Source organism: Ictalurus furcatus, chromosome 26 (genome assembly GCF_023375685.1).
Source record: "Ictalurus furcatus strain D&B chromosome 26, Billie_1.0, whole genome shotgun sequence".
NCBI lineage: Eukaryota > Metazoa > Chordata > Actinopteri > Siluriformes > Ictaluridae > Ictalurus > Ictalurus furcatus.
The window spans coordinates 18,219,970-18,238,484 of NC_071280.1; the positions used below are offsets into that span (position 1 = coordinate 18,219,970).

General features: G+C 42.2%; 2 protein-coding genes across 4 annotated transcripts; both read right to left on the bottom strand.

Annotated features, from left to right (window-relative positions):
• Positions 1-183: 183 nt before the first annotated feature.
• On the bottom strand, positions 184-4,924 carry pane1 (proliferation associated nuclear element). 2 transcript variants are annotated; one of them, XR_008384788.1, is made up of 7 exons: positions 4,397-4,924; positions 4,128-4,207; positions 2,868-2,966; positions 2,643-2,722; positions 2,209-2,300; positions 1,570-1,781; positions 184-1,155 (listed from the first exon to the last, which is right to left on the bottom strand). XR_008384788.1 is itself a non-coding variant. In XM_053615512.1 (6 exons), exons 1-6 carry the CDS (start codon positions 4,451-4,453, stop codon positions 1,638-1,640), a joined length of 552 nt encoding a protein of 183 aa, XP_053471487.1. In that variant the 5' UTR covers positions 4,454-4,920; the 3' UTR covers positions 184-1,637. The 2 variants fall into 2 exon arrangements, 1 of the variants encoding a protein (XP_053471487.1); XM_053615512.1 differs by having other exon boundaries at positions 184-1,781; positions 4,397-4,920.
• A 29-nt stretch (positions 4,925-4,953) lies between these two features.
• zgc:158803 (LUC7 domain-containing protein) lies at positions 4,954-16,571 on the bottom strand. 2 transcript variants are annotated; one of them, XM_053615511.1, is made up of 10 exons: positions 15,928-16,571; positions 14,569-14,663; positions 13,282-13,380; positions 12,730-12,840; positions 10,312-10,455; positions 10,011-10,187; positions 9,658-9,824; positions 9,523-9,546; positions 8,063-8,200; positions 4,954-7,850 (listed from the first exon to the last, which is right to left on the bottom strand). In XM_053615511.1, exons 1-10 carry the CDS (start codon positions 15,986-15,988, stop codon positions 7,616-7,618), a joined length of 1,251 nt encoding a protein of 416 aa, XP_053471486.1. In that variant the 5' UTR covers positions 15,989-16,571; the 3' UTR covers positions 4,954-7,615. The 2 variants fall into 2 exon arrangements, with proteins under 2 accessions (XP_053471486.1, XP_053471485.1); XM_053615510.1 differs by having other exon boundaries at positions 9,517-9,546; positions 15,928-16,570.
• Between the last annotated feature and the right edge of the window lie 1,944 nt (positions 16,572-18,515).

Genomic DNA, 18,515 nt, shown 5'->3' on the forward strand with positions numbered 1-18,515 from the left:
ACATTTCCTCAGTTTAAACATTTGAGAGAAAACGTATGTTCTATTCCGAATAACATACGGGTTTATGAGATTCACAAATCACCGCGTTCTGTTTTTATTTACATTCTACGCAGCGTCCCAACTTTTGTGGAATTGGGGCGCAGAACACCGCTGCCCTGATGCACAACCAATTAAGACTGAAAATGAGACAGAAAGAGCTCAGGGTTTAATAATGAACACTCCAGAAACAGAGAGACACTGTGAGAGAATAAAGAACTGATGAAGTCATACAGCTACTATAATATACAGATCTACACCCCACCCACAGGTATTTATTTGCACACAGTGCCACCTGCTGTCTGTAAGGTGAAGTGAAATGAAATGTGTTGACTGCCATTTATTTTTAACCTTCAGTCAATGTCTACTTTTACCTTTGTGATACCCAACAGTCAATAATAATAATAATAATAATAATAATAATAATAATAATCATCCCCAATACTGGAATAGATATATGGCGTTTCAGATCATATTTCAGTACAGATAGTAAGAGATACACGGAACAAAAAGCTAGATGAATAAAAATGCAAAACTTGAGAAAGCCTGTTATCTACAGTATGACTAAAATGTTCAGTCTTGTAAATTGAACAGTGAATAAATACGAATTCTTGTTGATAAATCAAGATTTAAAAAAAAAAAAAAAAACACTTACGCTAAAAGTGGATTTGCAACCAGCTCTCTTTGGGATGAGACAATGATATAAAGAAATTCCTAAAAAACTGAGCAACATGTAAGATCTTCCATGATGTAGTTTAAACCCACTACAGCTCAGGACATCTCTCCAGACTTTATCCAAATACGATACGACCACCCATGAAAATGTTGACTCACGTAGAAGTTACAGTAAAACACAGTTTACTCGCGCACGTGTCTTTTCTTCATTACGCCTTTCGTCACCTTAATAACGGCACCGATCCAGTCAGGTGAAGATTCAACTCCACAGGGTCTTGAGAAGGTTCCCGTCAGCTCTGTTCCACTGTTCCGTGACTGGGTGAACAATTCAGCTTACAGTTTGTTGGTTTCAGTTTCAGTTGTGTGAAAGTGCTCCCTCAGATTCCTCGAACACGCCACACACAGATTAGACCTTATGGAATTTGGGCGTGTCAGTGTTGTGTACTGTTAGAAACCAAGCACAAAAAGCAACCTCAGGGTCCGTTACAACAAACTGACCGTCGGCTTTCGCACCAAGTTAAATTCCTCCAGGTGGCACTGGTTATTGTTTTTGACTGTAGTCTAATTTTTACTCTGTACCAGGGGTCAGTTACTCCCCAAGGTGCCTCATTTCACCCAAATTTATCAGATGCACTTTCCTGTGTTGGCAATCTGATAATTCTGTTCACCAGAAGAGCAACAGTCAGTACGCTCACACTTACGAAAGGTACACCGATATAACCGTGCACCTCAGAGGATATTTTTAGATGACCAGTCAAATTTATTTACTCAAACTCCTTTGAGATCACATTAAAAGTCTGACTGTAAAGCCTCAAATGTAAACCTTGTCTGGGTTTTCCTCAAATTCCCTATTCTTACTATCGACTCTGCAGGCATCGCAGCAGGGATGTCTGAAAAGACACAGAGAACGGTAAAGAGGTGAGAGGTCAGTCCTCATCCAGCTCAGAGGGCACGGTGCAGCGGGTCAGCGTGGACAGGTAGAGCGCTGTGGTCGCCAAGGGAGACTGACCGGCCGACACCTTCAGGATGGTGAGGAGCCTCGACGCTGCCATGCTAATGCCATCCTCTGTCTGTACGCATGAGAGAGAGAGAGAGAAATAAAGAAAGAAAGAAAGAAAGAGAGAGAGAGAGACGTTATGTAGCCATCAGTGAGAGTACTGGTAATCCCGCTGGCTGATACACTCCAAACCATGAATTATAGAAAAATATAAACAATAGACTTAACTTTTTTTTTTAAAACTCAGTATGGTTTGTAATGCAATATTCCAGGGAAGCTTAGTTTCCTAAACCCAGATGTAATGAAACCGTTATACATCATCATGTTGGCGTTTAACGTCATCAGTGAAAAGGAGAACATTTACATAAGAATGTGTCCTGATACATATATTTGCTCTTCACACCATTCCATTTCATGTCTACGAACAGATGGAGACGAGTCCCGTGTGTGTTAACGGACACCGTCCAGGCTGTGCTCAGTACTGTATGACTGCGTCGTACCTGGTGTTCAGCGCAGATTACAGGGCAGCGGTGAGACGCAGCTAGTTTCTTCACGCTGAGCAAACGCTCCTGAGCCAGAGCACCACATCGCGCTGAGTAAACAAACACACACACACACACACACACACACACAAACACACACACACACACACACACACGTCGAAGGAAAACTATGATGACGGATAACCCGTTTTATATGATAAATAAGTTCATGTATTTGGGGGGAAAAAAAAAGTTTCAATAAAACTTGAAAAATGTGGTTGTTAGGTTGTAGGTAGTCAGTTGCTAAGGAATCTAGGGTGTTAAACGGTTGCAGTCATTTTCCAGGGAGTGACTAAGGTGTTAGTAGGTGCAGAAATACGGTTTTGATTGTTTTCTCTGTGTGTGTAATATATATATTTATATATATACGAATAGAAAGAGACATCACGTACCATCAGTGACCATGAAGCACACCTTCCCGAGGAAATAATCTGAACTCAGGTGATTGAGGGAATTCTCCACCACCTGAAGACTACAGACAGGCGAGAACAGAGACAAATAAGCCAGTATGGGTTAGAAAGATGATTAAGCTGGCCCACGTTCAATTTCCAAGTGTAAATGTAGTGGAATGAGATAGGGTAAGCGTGTGTCTGAGAGGAGAGTGTGATGGAGGTTACCTGCGCTCGAACAGGAGGTTCACTATAAACACCACCAGGTCCACACGTGGTCGAGTCTCACCATTCTCGACAGGGAGAGGTAGTCTGCAAGCCAGCCGTCTGAAACGAGTTCGAATTTAAAATCATGAAGTGGTTGAATTTTTATGAGGAGCAACCTGATGCTTTAAAACAATACAGTAAAAAAAAGCTGATGTGTTCCTTCGCTTGGTCTTTGGTGATCCACCGCTAAGAGTTGTCAGCTCTCTCTGTTCTTTTCTGTCTCGATCGGCCCTACGCCGGACACGGAACGCGGGCTTTGGTCATTGCAAGGGTTAAGGGACTAAGTGTTGTCAATGTTGTGAAATTGTGGCTATAACTGGAGACTTTTTAAACCCCTTTAGTCACTTCATTAAAAACAATGAGCCTAGCAACAAGTCTAGTGACTATTTGAGTAGACGATAGTGACCGTTCTACATTTATACTAGTTGAGAGAGGTTCATGCGACTCACCACCAGTGTGCAAAACCTAATTACTGAGCTGCGCTTGTGTGAGCCGATGTTCTCAACGCCCAACCGCCATGGTTCTCAACTGCCAATCACTGAGCGCCATAGTTCTCAACGCCCATTTGCAGAGCGCCAAGGTTCTCACGATTCAAGCGCTCTTCACTATTGTTCCCAACCACCAAAGCCTGATTACTATGACTCCTAATGACCAATCCCTGATCTCTACTGTTCCCAACAACCAAAAGCTAATCATCACCGTTTTCAACAGCCAATCACTGATCAGAATGGTTCCCAACAACCAACCAGTCACTAACCTCATTTTGTCTCATTTTCTAAATAATAAAAGCTAGTCGTTCCATCCATAACCATCTCCTTCACATCAGATTCCCAGCTACTCACTACCACTGCTTCACTTTGTCTGCGATATTAACAGAAATGATGGAACAGTCTGAAGAGCCAGGAACAAAGACTTCCATCTAGTAGAAGTTATCAATTCTTCTCAATTCCTCAATAAAACTCTATTCTATTAAAAAAAAAAGATGATCATTCTTTATCTACCAAAGTATCATGCAAATAACAACGACAAATCAATGAACATGCAGATTAGCCCGTGACGTCACTCGGCGATTGTAAAGGCATGTTGTGCTACAACAGTTTCCCCTGAAATGACTAGGCAACACTGAACACTGCTGGAAACCTCCAGCAGAAGCAGAGAGACAGCTGAATTAGCTTGTATGGTTGATGAAGGTGAAATTGTGCATCTTGTGGATTTACTCACACGTTCACGTTGACGTCTTTTTCCCGCTTCACGATGGCGTCGGCTAGTTTGGACTGAAACTTCTCCTCGTTTTCAACCAACTGTTGTAAGGCAAAAGCACAAACATTACAGTTATATCGATGGAGGAAACAATGGGTTAATGTTTTATTTTTTTAAAAAAACCCTGAAGCTAGGTCCACTGGATTTAGCCAATTGATAGTTAACTGTAGCTATAAACAAGTGTTTACGTGTTAGCAAAAAACACACACACATCTTAGCTGGCTACTTACTAAAACGGTTGCAGTATTCGGTTCAGGTATTTTGCTGTAAGGTACCAGTAACGCCATGTTGCATTAAATTATCTTTTGAAACTCAACGCATTTTCAGACAAGACTGTACTTCCTGCTGCCGCCACTTCTTTTCAAAGATGCTGTCGTCACTTCCACCTAACGCTTTGCTGCCCACTTGTGGACGTGTGGCACATTATTCCCGTCACAAAATATCCTGTCCGGTCTAGCGGTTGATGCTAAGTGTATTTGTAATTGTAATAATGTTCTCACTGATTTGCCAACAAATATAAATTCGTTAAATATAAATGGTGAATGTTGATATTCCTGACGGCTTTGTCTCGTTTTGCTCGGCCACTTTTTCCTTCACACATTTCGCAATGAGAGATTTAACAGCTAGCTGGCGTGTTGTTTAGCTTAGTTGTTTCCCCTCAGTCCTCAAACATACCCGGTTGCCTAGCAAGTGTTCTCACAGCTCGAACGGCGGCCATTTTGGGTTCAGGCGGTCAAACCAGCGACACACTGAGAAAACAAACTAAAAATCTTCAAACATTTTAGGCTGTAATTTTCCAAACGTCTTTATTTAACTTGTATAGCATTTGATGTGTCAGATTTCTCCAGAAAACTTAACATCAAACTGGAAATAAAGAAAAGAAAACAACAACAACAACAAAAAAACAGTTGTGCACACAGCATACTATAGTAGAAACAGTTGGCTTTTGAGAGATACAACCTGGACGTACAAATAAGCATGGACAAAAGAAAGTGGTATTGTTTGTTTCCAAAGAAAAAACGAAGGCTACCTCTCAAAACATCATGGTGGTGTAGTGAACTAACAAACCAACATTATTACTGAGTACACAAGGATGAGTGTTGGGAAGTAGCCAAAGTTTTATATTCACAGTTGCTGCTCAGGAGGTTTGGTCTAAACATTCATGTACAAACTCAAACTTTTCATTGCACCCCCAAAAAAAAAACGAAAAAAAAAAAAACAGCTTTCAAACTAATCTAAATAAAAATAAGAACACTATGAAACTGAAAGCACTGGTTAACAAGCAAACTTTAAGAGCATGATTATCTTGGTTTCAGGATCGTAGCATTAATAGCTTACGATCGTCTTTATCACTCATGATTCAGATTCGGACTTCGTTGAGGAAACGCTGTGCTAGAGTAAAGAAAATACAAACATTTCAAGGCTGTGAGGCTCCATGGGCTGAGATCTACATTCCTGGTCGAGAAGGAAACGCCTACTCCTTTACCTTTAAAAAGGAAAATTCATTACAAGTTCGTGTGAACATACACAGGGACCAAATTCATTACCTCTCCAAGACAGGACTGGTTTGGGACAATTACTTTTAAAATTTTTTTTTTTTTTATTAGTTATTCATCTTAGAAAATTTGGGCACATGATTAAAGAATATTTCGTAGTCTTAAACGTTGAGAAATTAACAAAAATCTTATTTAAAGGACAACGTTATCAATTTTTTTTTTTTTTTTAAATCTAATCGCCATCGGTACCATATATGCAGTTACCATAAACGATATTGACACATTTCCATGTACCGAGGAGGTATCTTTGTAATGTAAGTCTAAGGGAACTCCCCCTAGGGAGTTAATAACTGCCCCAAAAAGTTGTCTTCTGTTGCGTGTACAGGAAAACATGTTAAAACCTTTGCTCGTGATATGTACGCTACAGATGTGCTAACTAGCGATTAGTTTGCTGGAATACTCCATTAAGATGGCTAGTAGTTGTCTGCAGAAAATCGTGCACATTTTTTTGGGGTTCCAGCTTAAACCAGCTTGTTAACGAATAACTCCAGGTTCATAGTAGCTGTAAAAACATCCTAAGCATCAGTTATCATTTGTTTAATAACAGTAACAACAAACAAACAAAAACAAACAAACAAACAAATGCTCTTTTTGTGAAAGAAAATACACATCATTTGTGGTAGGTGAACATCTCGAGGAATGTTATTCCTCACATTAACTCGCTGTAACATGGATGAAGTTGGTGCCCTCTTCCCCCCCACCCTACTTTGGTTGGCTGGCAGATTGCAGGTCGCTCCCTCTGTATAGATCTGAATGCATAACATGAGTGAACAATCTCTGGTCCTGTACATCCTCCCACTTGCCTAATAAATCTGGTCAAAACAGGTACGTTAGAGCACGAGAAACTTCTAATACACACACGCACACAGGCAAATCTGGCGGAATCTACTCGCAAATGTTATTCAGGCACCCGTCATTTTCACTCAAACTCAAATTTTTTTTATAAAAAAAAAAAAACCAAGTGCACAACTTTTCTCTCAAGTCCTCTATTCTTCAATCTGCTGCTTTTCTCAATCTGATGTCATGCAGAGACCCAGCTCAGTACAATCGTATTGGATAACAGGCCCAGTTGGATAAATGACATCTATCTGCAGCCATGAAGACCCTAGCCTTAGCTTTGTCAAAGATGGCTGACTGGGTGTAAAATTTAATGGACGTATTACGCCAGTTAAACGTATTTCATAAGGAGTCCACTGTAATCCGTGACGATTACGGTTTTCCGTCACATAACTATCTGTTAACTACACCTGGACAAGTTAGTCAGCTAGTTAAAGGTGGCTAAGGCTGGAGAAACTGTTGTTGAGGTAGCCAATGTTAAACTTGACTGTTAGTGAAATTAAATGGATCACTTTTTCAACGTGACAGCTATTAGCATAGTTACACGTTACCTAACGGTGGGGCTTCACACACTGCAGTTTAGACCACCTGAGATCGCACGCTGAATTTTTTTTCATTGGACTGGACTTCGAGAACAAGACCTTGAGGGAAGTCTGTGAAAAATATTTAGTTTAACTGTTTTCTGTTTAAGTGAAATTAGGAGGGGGGAAGAAAAAAAAAAAAAAAAAAAAAAAAAAGAGGGAGAGAGAGCAAGAGGCCGAATCGTGAAAGTACAGCCCAAAAAAGGACATGCAGCTGAGAATGAGATCTTTCTTTTAATGTTTAGTCGTCAAAAGAATATCAGATACATAGCATGTCTGTGTGTTGTAGTAAATAAAGCCTAATTGTGCTAAAATTCATTCAGATTTGTGATGTGACCCTGTGCGCATCTGCCAAGCCCCATCCAGTCGCTGACAGGTCGGATAACACTCAGAAATAAACAACACGGACAGGAAGTCATCTGAAAGCATAGCAACCGACATCATTCTCTCTTTCTCTCTCTCTCGCTCGATCTGTTTATATCTCTCCCGACTCCCTCTCCTCTGAGCTGGAGCGGTTCTCTCTCTCCACAGAGACGGATCTCTCTCTACCCCTCAGTCTGCCCATCTCCGGGGACGAGATGGACTTCTCTCTTTCCCCCGGCTCTCGCTCCGTGTCCCTCCGGCTGTCTTCCCGCCACCTGTCTTCTCCTCCGCACTCCCTCCATCGCTCCTGTGACGGGGAGCGCTCCCGCTCTCGGGTGTGCGACGACCTGAGCGAAGAAATCAGAAATAATGTTTCAGAATTGAAGTTCTGCAGCGAGATCATTCACACGATCCCTTTAATCATACTGCTTCCTTAACGAATTCAGCAACAATCGACTTGTATACTGTTTGAAGCTAGCTAACCCACTAGTTAGTCAATTTTTAATAAGTTTTTAACCCTTTAAACGAAAGAAGGTGTATAATTATGTGATAACTGCACCTCTTCTTCTTCCTCCTGTGAGAGTGGGAGCGAGAGCGATGGTGGTCTTTATGTCTGTGCTTCCTCTCCCGGTCCCGGTCTCTCGAGTGGGAGGAGCGATGCCGCCGCGAGCGATGAGACGACGAACTTCCGCCATCCCTGACACGTGCACACAGATAGAGAGACAGAGGGAGGGAGAGAACCTTAAAAATGGCTTTGTTATGACCAACACATTCCTACGTGTCAGCAGAGTACCATCTCTCACAACACAAAAAGCGTAGCGTATCAGACAAGCTTTAGCCCGATCATCTGGAGGCCAAAGCCATGCGTGGCCAGGGGGCCAAGAGAGCATAACTGGCCATGCTCTTGGGGTGGGAGGGACTAGAGGTCGACTGATTGAGCGGGTTTTCCCCGGTTGCGTCCCTTGTGGAGTCCATTGAAAATGGTCCGCTGTAATTATACAGCACAAGAGCGGCCTCTAGAGGCGAAATAAAAAATGACTGATTTTGTTGTGTTATTTGAAGTGTTTATTGATTCGTTTTGGATGTCTCTCTATTTTTATTTGTTATTTGTGTTACTTTCGGGTTCAGTTTGGATGCATTGAATTCCTGCATGAACGTGGCGTGGCATGGAGACAATCAGCCTGTGGCACTGCTGAGGTGTTCTGGAAGCCCAGGTTGCTTTGATAGCGGCCTTCAGCTCGTCTGTATTGTTGGGTCTGGTGTCTCTTGTAGATTCTCTATGGGGTTCGGGTCAGGCGAGTCGGCTGGCCAATCAAGCGCAGTAATACCACGGTCAGAAAACCAGTCACTAGTAGTTTTGGCACTGTGGGCAGGTGCAGAGTCCTGCTGGAAAAGGAAATCAGCGTCTCCATAAAGCTCGTCAGCAGATGGAAGCATGAAGCTCTCTAAAATCTCCTGGTAGACACTGCATCGACTCTCGGCTTGAGAAAACACAGTGGACCAACACCAGCAGATGACATGGCACCTCAAATCATCACTGACTGTGGAAACTTCACACTGGACTTCAAACAGCTTGGATTCTGTTCCTCTCCACTCTTCCTCCAGACTCTGGAACCTTGATTTCCAAATGAAATGCAACATCGACTTCCCTCTTGCCCGTGATTGTGGCTGTGTACAGAACCAGACTGAGATTAAAGGCTCAGGAAACCTTTGCAAGTGTTTGGAGTTAATTCGCTGATTAGAGTCTTCTCAGGTCGACATTTCTGGTAGAATTTTTACACGATATTCTAATTTTTTTTAGATGCACCTGTACACTCTCTTTCCTGTCAATCACAGTGACATTTGTCAATTATGGGGTTCTGTGAACACATGTATGCAAAAGAGCTCACAGAAGCCTAAGATCATATCTGGAGTAAGCAGAACCACTGTGAGAAGTTTATTTCTTGAACTGTTCCTATGTGTAATTGAAATTATACTGCTCCAAACATCTACACACACTGTAGTCATATTCACCTGTACCTGTCCCCACTGCGAGATCTGGACCTGAGAGAGAGAGAGAGAGAGAGAGAGTGTTAAGACTACGCTAAAATTGTGTAAATCATGTTAATATATAATTTATAACAACACATTACTAAGGGTTTATGAGTAACTCACCTCCTGCGCTCTCTCTCCCTCTCCCGTTCCCTCTCCCGCTCTCTTTCTCGCTCACGTTCACGCTCCCTCTCTCTCTCCATCTCCCACTCCCTCTGTTTCTCCTCCTCTCGCTCCCTCTCCTCCCGCCGCTTCATGCGCATCCGCTCCTGCTTCTCCACCACTGCTTTCTGGCAGACAGACAGAGACAGAGCGTGAGAGAGAGAGAGACAGACTGACAGAGGTGTTATACTTAACTATACAACCTGGGAAATATAAGTGGTATTAAAGATGACGTATGTATTTATAAGTAACAGATATAGCTGTGTGATCTCCTGTGTGTGTGTGTGTTCTCCTGTATGTGTTCCTGTCCTCACTCTCAGTTTCTCCAGCTTCTCCCGGATCTCGATGAAGCCCAGGTGCAGTTTCCCCCCAAAGTGGTCGGCGAGGCGGCGGTCGTTGTCATGGAGGCCGAGGTAGGCAGAGCACACCTCACACACCCTCAGCTTCTGCTGCTGGAAACTGGAGGCTGGCATGGAGTTCCGGTATATGTCCTAAACACACACACAACCCTCTTTATGCTCCTTCGGGTACAGAATGTAAAGCATGATGTTAATGATCGTTACTCAGTGAAGTCTCTCTCTTTAAGGAGAGGACCGCCCCCTGACCCACACTGACCTCTGCCTCTCTTTTAAGGGCACGCGTTTTCTCCACCTTCTCTAGCACCTGCTGAGCCTCGTCCACGTTCCCCTCTCCACCCAGCTGCTCCGCCCGCGCCAGCAGCTTCCCGATTTCCTCGTTCAGTTCGTGCACACGCTCTGCCTGAAAGCACACACACACACACACACACACACACACACACACACACACACACACACACACTGAGCACAGACATCACAATGTATAAATCTCAGTATTAGAAAAAGAAGATTGGAAAGAGAACAAAGAAGATGTAACAGAAGAAGCAGAGGAGGGAAAAGAAATAGAGGGAAATAGAGGGGAAAAAAGAAGAAGGAAAAGAAAAGAGGAAGAAAAGAAAAAGGAGGAGATGAACAAGAAGCAGACAGAGAAGCAGAAGAAGAAAAAAGAAGGAAGAGGAGGAGAAGAACAGATGTCCAACAACAGTAAGGGAATTACATACTAATCCACACATACAGTTGAAATCAAAATTATTCAACTGTCTGAATAGAATCCCTCACAACAGCACAAATATGCAGAACAGGTGTTGTCTCAAGCACACCTGATGCAACTAATGAAGGGCTTCATTAGTCACACTAGGTATGCTTGAGCTGGAACACATGAAATACCAGGACGGGGCAGAAAAAGGAAGCTATCAACGGCTCCATAGCAGATTTGTAAAAAGGCAGGTTGTGAAAAACCCTCGAGTGACTGCAAAAGACCTGCAGCAAGACTTGGTGTAACAGACACTGAGGTTTCAGTGGGCACAGTAAGGCGCGTACTAAACACAGAAAGTTTCCATGCCAGAACTCCAAGATGTTCACCACTACTGACCCAAAAGCACAAGAAAAGTCGCTCAAAATCATATAAATAATTCACAGAAGTTTTGGGATTCTGTTCTGTGGAGCGATGAAACAAAACTGGAACTTTTCAGCACGATGATTCAGCGGTATGTCTGGAGGAAGAAGAATGAAGAAAGAACACACTGTCCACAGTCAAGCATGGTGGTGGCTCGGTGATGCTCCGGGGCTGCTTTGCATCCTCTGGCACTGGAAACCTACAGCATGTGGAAGGCGAGATGGATTCATTGAAGTATCAGGAAATCCTAGGAGAAAACATCATGCCCTCTGTGAGGAAGCTGAAGCTTGGGCGTCATCGGACCTTCCAACAGGACAACGATCCCAAGCATACCTCTAATTCCACCAAGGCTTGGTTGCAGGAGAACTCCTGGAAGATTCTACAGGGCCATCACAGTCACCTGACTTGAACCCCATAGAACATCTCTGGTGGGATTTGAAGAAGGTGGTTGCAGCACGCAAACCCAAGAATATTACTGAACTGGAGGCCATTGCTCATGAGGAATGGGAGAAGATTCCTCAAGAATGCTGCCAGAAGCTCTGCATCTCGTTTACAGCAGGTCATAACAGCAGAAGGGTGCTCTACTAACTACTAAACACGCTTGCCATGAAGGGGTTGAATCAATGTGAAACTGGAGAAGTCATTATAAGTTGCATTTTCAGTTTAATTTTGACAATAAACCTGATTTGCAATGAGGACCGAACCATTTCGATTGCAATTGTACAATATAAATGATGTAAACGGCTAAACATGATCTAACCACCCACGAGAAATATTTCCTGTTGAGGTTCACAACACATGGTACAGACTGGGCTCTGGTGAATATCTTCTGACCTACAGCGCTGACGCTCCACCATCCACCAAGTTCTCCAGTCGGGAAACTTTAGTTATAACCTGCTTATGTTCCAATTCAAAAAACAAAAAAAAACAAAAAAAGAGGAAGATCTTAGCTGTAAGGGGGCGGAGCAGCAAACAGCACGGTGTAACGTGTGAAAGCGCACAAAGCTATTTTGTGCAGCTCTACTCTGAACTTCCTGCCAGCTGCAGGCCAGGTGTAGGAACCGTCAGTTTCAGAGCCATCTAACTGACATCCTCTCAGAGTTTCAGAGCAAACACCAGTCACTCTAGGAGAAAAGTACTTTCTCCCTTTCTAGAATGTAGTGATGCACCAAAATTCAAATCTGTGGTTAAAACTTATTTTAAGAAAACGCTGAGCTGCTTATGGCTTTATTTATTTTATATTTTATATATATATATATATATATATATATATATATATATATATATATATACATACACATATACATACACACACACACATATATATTTTATATATATATATATATATATATATATATATATATATATATATATATATATATACATATATATATATATATATATATATATATATTAAAAAAAAAAAAAAAAAAACAGTATTCGTTATTATTTCTTTGCACCCATCTGTTATTAATTGTTTAACGAGCGAATGCGCGTTTTACTCCGCATACCGAATAATAAGACGTGTTTTTGGGGCAAAAAGACACAGAAAGCGGTTACCTTGGCAGCGACCTCTGCGCTGATCTCTTCCTGAGTCTCGGCCAGTCGTTTCTTGGCCAGTTCGGTCCTCCGGTCACAGTCTGCGATAAACGACTGCAAGTGTTCGGCAGCCTGGACACGCCCACCACACACACACACACCAGCATAATCAGACACATGATTCTTCTTGTGAAGATGTGACTTTTCTGAGAAACATATCCAGAAGGACGTGAATTGGGTTATAGGTATCGTTTACGACGTAGTAGCTAACTCGAACTGTAAACGCGACTGCGATGAAATAACGGAGCGTGGTGATGATGTAGCGGGGGGGTTTTTTTTTTGGTATCCTGTGGACATATGGAATAAACAAACAAACAAACAAACAAACAAACAAACAAAGTGTTCTTCGTTAACAGTTTTCTTTCGCCATGGATTTTGCCGCCGGCTCATCAAAGGGCGCCGTGGTCAACGTGTTTAAGCAGCACTACAAAATGGCCGACTACATAGCGAAAGAGCTCATGGTGAGCCAGAACCACTATTGTCCACAGCGTCCTGTTCACATCACACACTCACATCCAGCTCGAAGAAGTACTCCTGGTGTTTGGAGGCGATCTCGTAGTCCGCCCTCAGAGCCAGGTCGTGCACTTTTAAACACTCGCCCAGGTCCATACGCTGCACCAGACACACACACGGGATCAGAGAGAGGAGAGGAAGTAGGAAGGTTTTATAAGTCAGGAAATTAAAGTCTGCACAGATATTTCTACCATGCAGTCCTGGAGCACTTAACAGTCATGAATTTTGTATCAACAACAAAAACAACAACAACATAATGACAAACAAACATGATAAAAACAAGTGTTCCACCACAACATGTGACTCCTTTGGCCAATCTCAGATCCAGATGATGATATGAAAATAGTATCCACAACTCACATCAGCATGCAGTCTTGAGACTAGAGGTCGACTGATTGATCGGTTTTGGCGATTATTCGGCACAGAAAAACGATCGATGGAACTGTCGGTTATCGTCAAAAATCTACAGCGATAGTGTTTGCGTCCATCGCGGGAGCAGCTGAGAAGGGTCCGCTGTCATTATACAGCATGAGACCTCTATAGGCGAAATAAAAACTATCACTGCTCAATTTTGCTGTGTTATTTAAAGTGTTTTTTGATTCGTTTTGGATGTCTCTCTATTTTTATTTGTTATTTGGAGTGTTACTTTTCTGCTCCGTTAGGGATGTATATCTTTTATTTACTTTCATATATATTATTTATTTCATTTTTTAAAAAGTACAGTACATTTTCATGGTACAGTCAGTACGGTTTATTTTTTAAATAAAGTTCAGCAATATTTCGCTTCGAGTGTTACGTTTTCATTCGGTATCGATATTAAAAAACTATTGGTCGATTAATCGGTCATCGGCAGGTAGGTACCACCCGAATTACTGTAGTTATCGCTCTCTGTATCATCCGCTATCGCTCGACATCTAGTTGAGAGCTGTGCAAACAAACAATGATTAAAATAAAATTTTAAATTCAAAAAAGAAGTCAAATTTAATCCTATCATCAAATACCAAACTATACCAATTAAGAAGGCTAAAAAAATAAAAAATACAGAATATAATTTTAATTTGATTCACAAATTAAAATTCCAGTGAAAACAGTCGCAGGATTCATCGAACCCCAGGAAAAACGCTGCATCAGGAACACTTCCCTATTACGGAGGAAGCACCTTTTTGGGGGATTAATTATTCTTCCTCGTCTAAGGTATGAACGTCAATATCACAGGATGACAAATCCTTATCGCGTGGAGGAATTGTACCGGTGTATCGTGGACGATACCGAGCTGCACACACTCACCGTCCCTGATAAGATGTCGTGAGGACAGGATTCCAGTAGATGACTTTTACACACTCTCTCGTCTGTGAACTTGATCCTCTGCCGCATCGTGTCTCCTACAACGACAAGAAAACACCATCAGCTGCTGCCGAATCCGTTCGAACCGCCTCATTCATTCATATTCATAACTCCCTGCACTCTTTTATCTGGTTTGAGCAAATTACTAGGTTACCGATACGCTAGTGTTGCTCCAAAACGACGATGAAATCCGCGTTTAGCTATAAATATACGCATTCAAAAAATTTTACAGTCTCTCTCTGCCACTGATACAGAGCAACAGTTTGGACGACACTGTTCAGCACTTCAGCTTCTCATCAGATTTTCGGTCCAGTCAAACGCTCTCGAGAATCCGAAGCGTTCCCGTCGCCAACGTTATAAAAATCGGTTTGCCGACGTCGCCGTCGTTGAGTGAGAGAAATCATATCGGCGAGCACGGGGTTGTAAAGTGTCTCTGGCAGTTCAAACGCCTGCGTTTTTAATCAGGTTTCTCATTACGGCGGAGGAAATGGTTTCGTACGCGAACTTATTCACCGCCGTGTCGGTATCATATCATCAGCCAGAGTTCGAACCATGCCAGCAGTGAGAGCAGTTACACCTGTATAACGCCGGGAAGAGGGAAGACAGAATAAACACACAGTTAATGATAAAGAAGTAAATTTACTCACACAGCCGCACTCCATAACAACGTCAACAAGCGTCTACGCTCTCGCACTCATATGTGTCCCCCTGACCATCGCACCCAAACGACACCCAGGTCTGCTGTTATTTATAACGAGCTCCACTCTTCTGGGAAGACTTTCCACTAGATCCTGGAGACCTCGAGGAGGCTCCAGTTCACACCAAAGGTGTTCAGAGGGGTTGAGGTCAGGGCTCAGTGCAGCAAGCTCCAGTTCTTCCACCTTCACACACCATGTCTTCATGGAGCTCGCTTTGCCATGATGGAACAGGTCTGGGCCTCTTAATTCTTAGGGAAATTGCAGTGCTAAAGATGTTCTACACACCTGTGTGGTTCTAACTTTGCGGCAACAGTTTGGGGAAGAACCGCACAACATGGGTGTGATGGACAGGGGTGCACATACTTTTGGTCATACACTGGATGTTTATATTATTTGTGAAGGTGCATGTGGTGCTAGCTTTAGTGTTACTGTTCTGCTCTGATACACACATTTAAAAGATATAAATAAATAAACCAGCCATGTGGGGTAACTGAGGTGTTTTCGGAAACATCTGATGGAGAAACACAGCGCTTAGTGGAGAAGCTAAAGCTAAAGCTAAAGATGGTTGATCAGGAAACACACACACACACTCATTCTCACTCACCGTCTCTGCTTGTGCCCATCAGCTGGTCCAGCATGGCTCTCATCTGCGCCTGAGCCGACATCTTCACGGTAATAAATTATTACAATTATAAAAATGTTATTGTTTTCCTCCTCCGACACATGCAGGCCTTCAGTTCAGTGCGTGCCAGAGCGCGCGCGCGCTTGTGTGTGTGTGTGTGGCGAGTTTAACTTTTCTGACTGGAACAAAAAAGGCCCCGGATGTTAGCAAAAAATCCTGCCAGTATCCCGCTAAGTATTTAGCCTTATAATGTTTATTTAAGACCCAGGAATGTGTCTGTGTGTCCGAGCCAACACTGTGTGAATGCCCCCGTCCTTTTTTTCACCTCTCCCCCCCCTTTAGCTTTTCCTTGTTAGCAAAGTCGAGCTAAGCTAGTCTAGGCTAAGCTAAGCTAAGCTAGCGCTAGTCGGCGAGGGGATGAGAAACTTCCGTTTATATTTATATATATTTCCCTTCTAAAGCGATTTCCGCAGACTATTACACTCTGGATTTCTCCATGTTCTGGACAACTTATTATTTTTTATTATTTTAATTTATCGTTGTTTTTTGTTTTATTATTATTTTTTTTGTCTGTTTGTTTCGTAGGTTTGCCAACTTCCTGCTCTGTCTCCGAACCGCGCGCGCTCGCCTCGCCGACGCGGCCTCCAGGAAGCGTGGCGTCATCGCACCCCGGCGTCTGATTGGCTGAAACACGGCTGACGTCACCGCCAAGGCTTCCGTTCAACGATAATGGGTGCACACGCTAAGCGTGTTCTCTTCTGCACTTGCGATCATTCTTTTCATAACGAACACGTTGTAGGTGATAAGGTGATACGCTGCGGTCAAAAGTATGCGGACACCTGATCATCACACCCACATGTTCCTCAAACTGTTGACACAAAGGTTGCATCACACAATTGGATAGAAGGTCTTTGTATGCTGTAGAATTACAATTTCCCTTCACTGGAACTAAGAGGCCCCCAAACCTGTTCCAGCATGACGATGCCCCTGTGCACAAAGCGAGCTCCATGAAGACATGGCGTGTTAAGGTTGGAAGAAGGTGGAAGAAGTCGAGTGTCCAGCACGGAGCCCTGACCTCAGCCCCATTGAACACCTTTGGGACGTACTGGAAGTGGAGCCTCAACCTCACTAACGGTCCACAACCACGCTCCAAAATCTAGTGGAAATCCTTCCCCGAAGAGCAGAGCTTATTATAACAGCAAATCTGGAATGGGATGTTCAACGAGGACATGTGTGTGTGATCATGAGGGGTGCACATACTTTTGGCCATATTAGTGTATATGAAAATGTTACATACAGAAACAAATAGCATGCATACAGTACTGTGAGTACAAAAGTCTTCCAAAGAAAAGACGTGAAGATCCATCCATCTTCTATACCGCTTATCCTTTTCAGGGTCACGGGGAACCTGGAGTCTATCCCAGGGAGCATGGGGCACAAGGCGGGGTACACCCTGGACAGGGTGCCAATCCATCACAGGGCACAATCACATACACACTCACACACCCATTCATACACTACGGACACTTTGGACACGCCAATCAGCCTACCATGCATGTCTTTGGACTGGGGGAGGAAACCGAAGTACCCGGAGGAAGACGTGAAGATGCCTTCAAAAATAAAGAAATGAAATGTTTCTCCATTTAAAGTAATACTATATAGAGCAGTAAACGGTAATAAATGAAACAAAGGTAATATTTGGTGTGACGAGCCTTTGCTTAAAAAAAAAAAAAGTAGTCTCAGGTAGAATTAGTGCAGTTTTACAAGGAAATGAGCTGTAAGTGTTATCGAGCATCTTGCAGAATCAGACACGGTTCTTCTGGAGACTTTGACTGTCGCACTCGCTTCTTATTTTTGCAGAGAAACCTGGCAGCCTTCATTATGTTTTTCTTTTTTTTTTTCTGAAAAATCTCTCTTACCACTTAATACTCTGCTTTCTTTACTGGCATACAAACATTTTTCTGTAACATTTAATTTTGTGCTGGAAAACTAATGTTTGGAAATGTTTTTGTACTGACTCCATAATGCAGAATTCATAAAATAAAAATCTATGCCAAAGTACAAAAAAAATAATAGGGTGCCTAAGACTTTTGCACAGGACTGTACATGCTTGAGGAACTAAAGCAAATGAAGCGAAGTTCAATATTTTAAAATATTACTACACTACAATTTAAGTAGTCTCACTGCTGTACTGAAAAATAGTGAAATTACCACTTAAATTATATCGTGATACACTTTTGAGTGTGTGGTTTGCCAACTGTGTTTCATTAAAAAAAAAAACATTTAATAACAAAATAATAAATATATTCTATAGAACGCGAAGTACGAAACAAATAAAATCCTATCATTTTATAAATAAGAATTATAAACACAATCATTCATTAATAATTGTTATAACTTCTACAAATATATATATATATATATATATATATATATATATATATATATATATAAATAAATAAAAATAAAGCATTGACGATGAGCCTCTAATATTCATATATGATCTTTACTTTTTTTTTTTTAATTAAACATTTTTTAAAATGCAGAATGTAATGTAGACCATGGCTCGA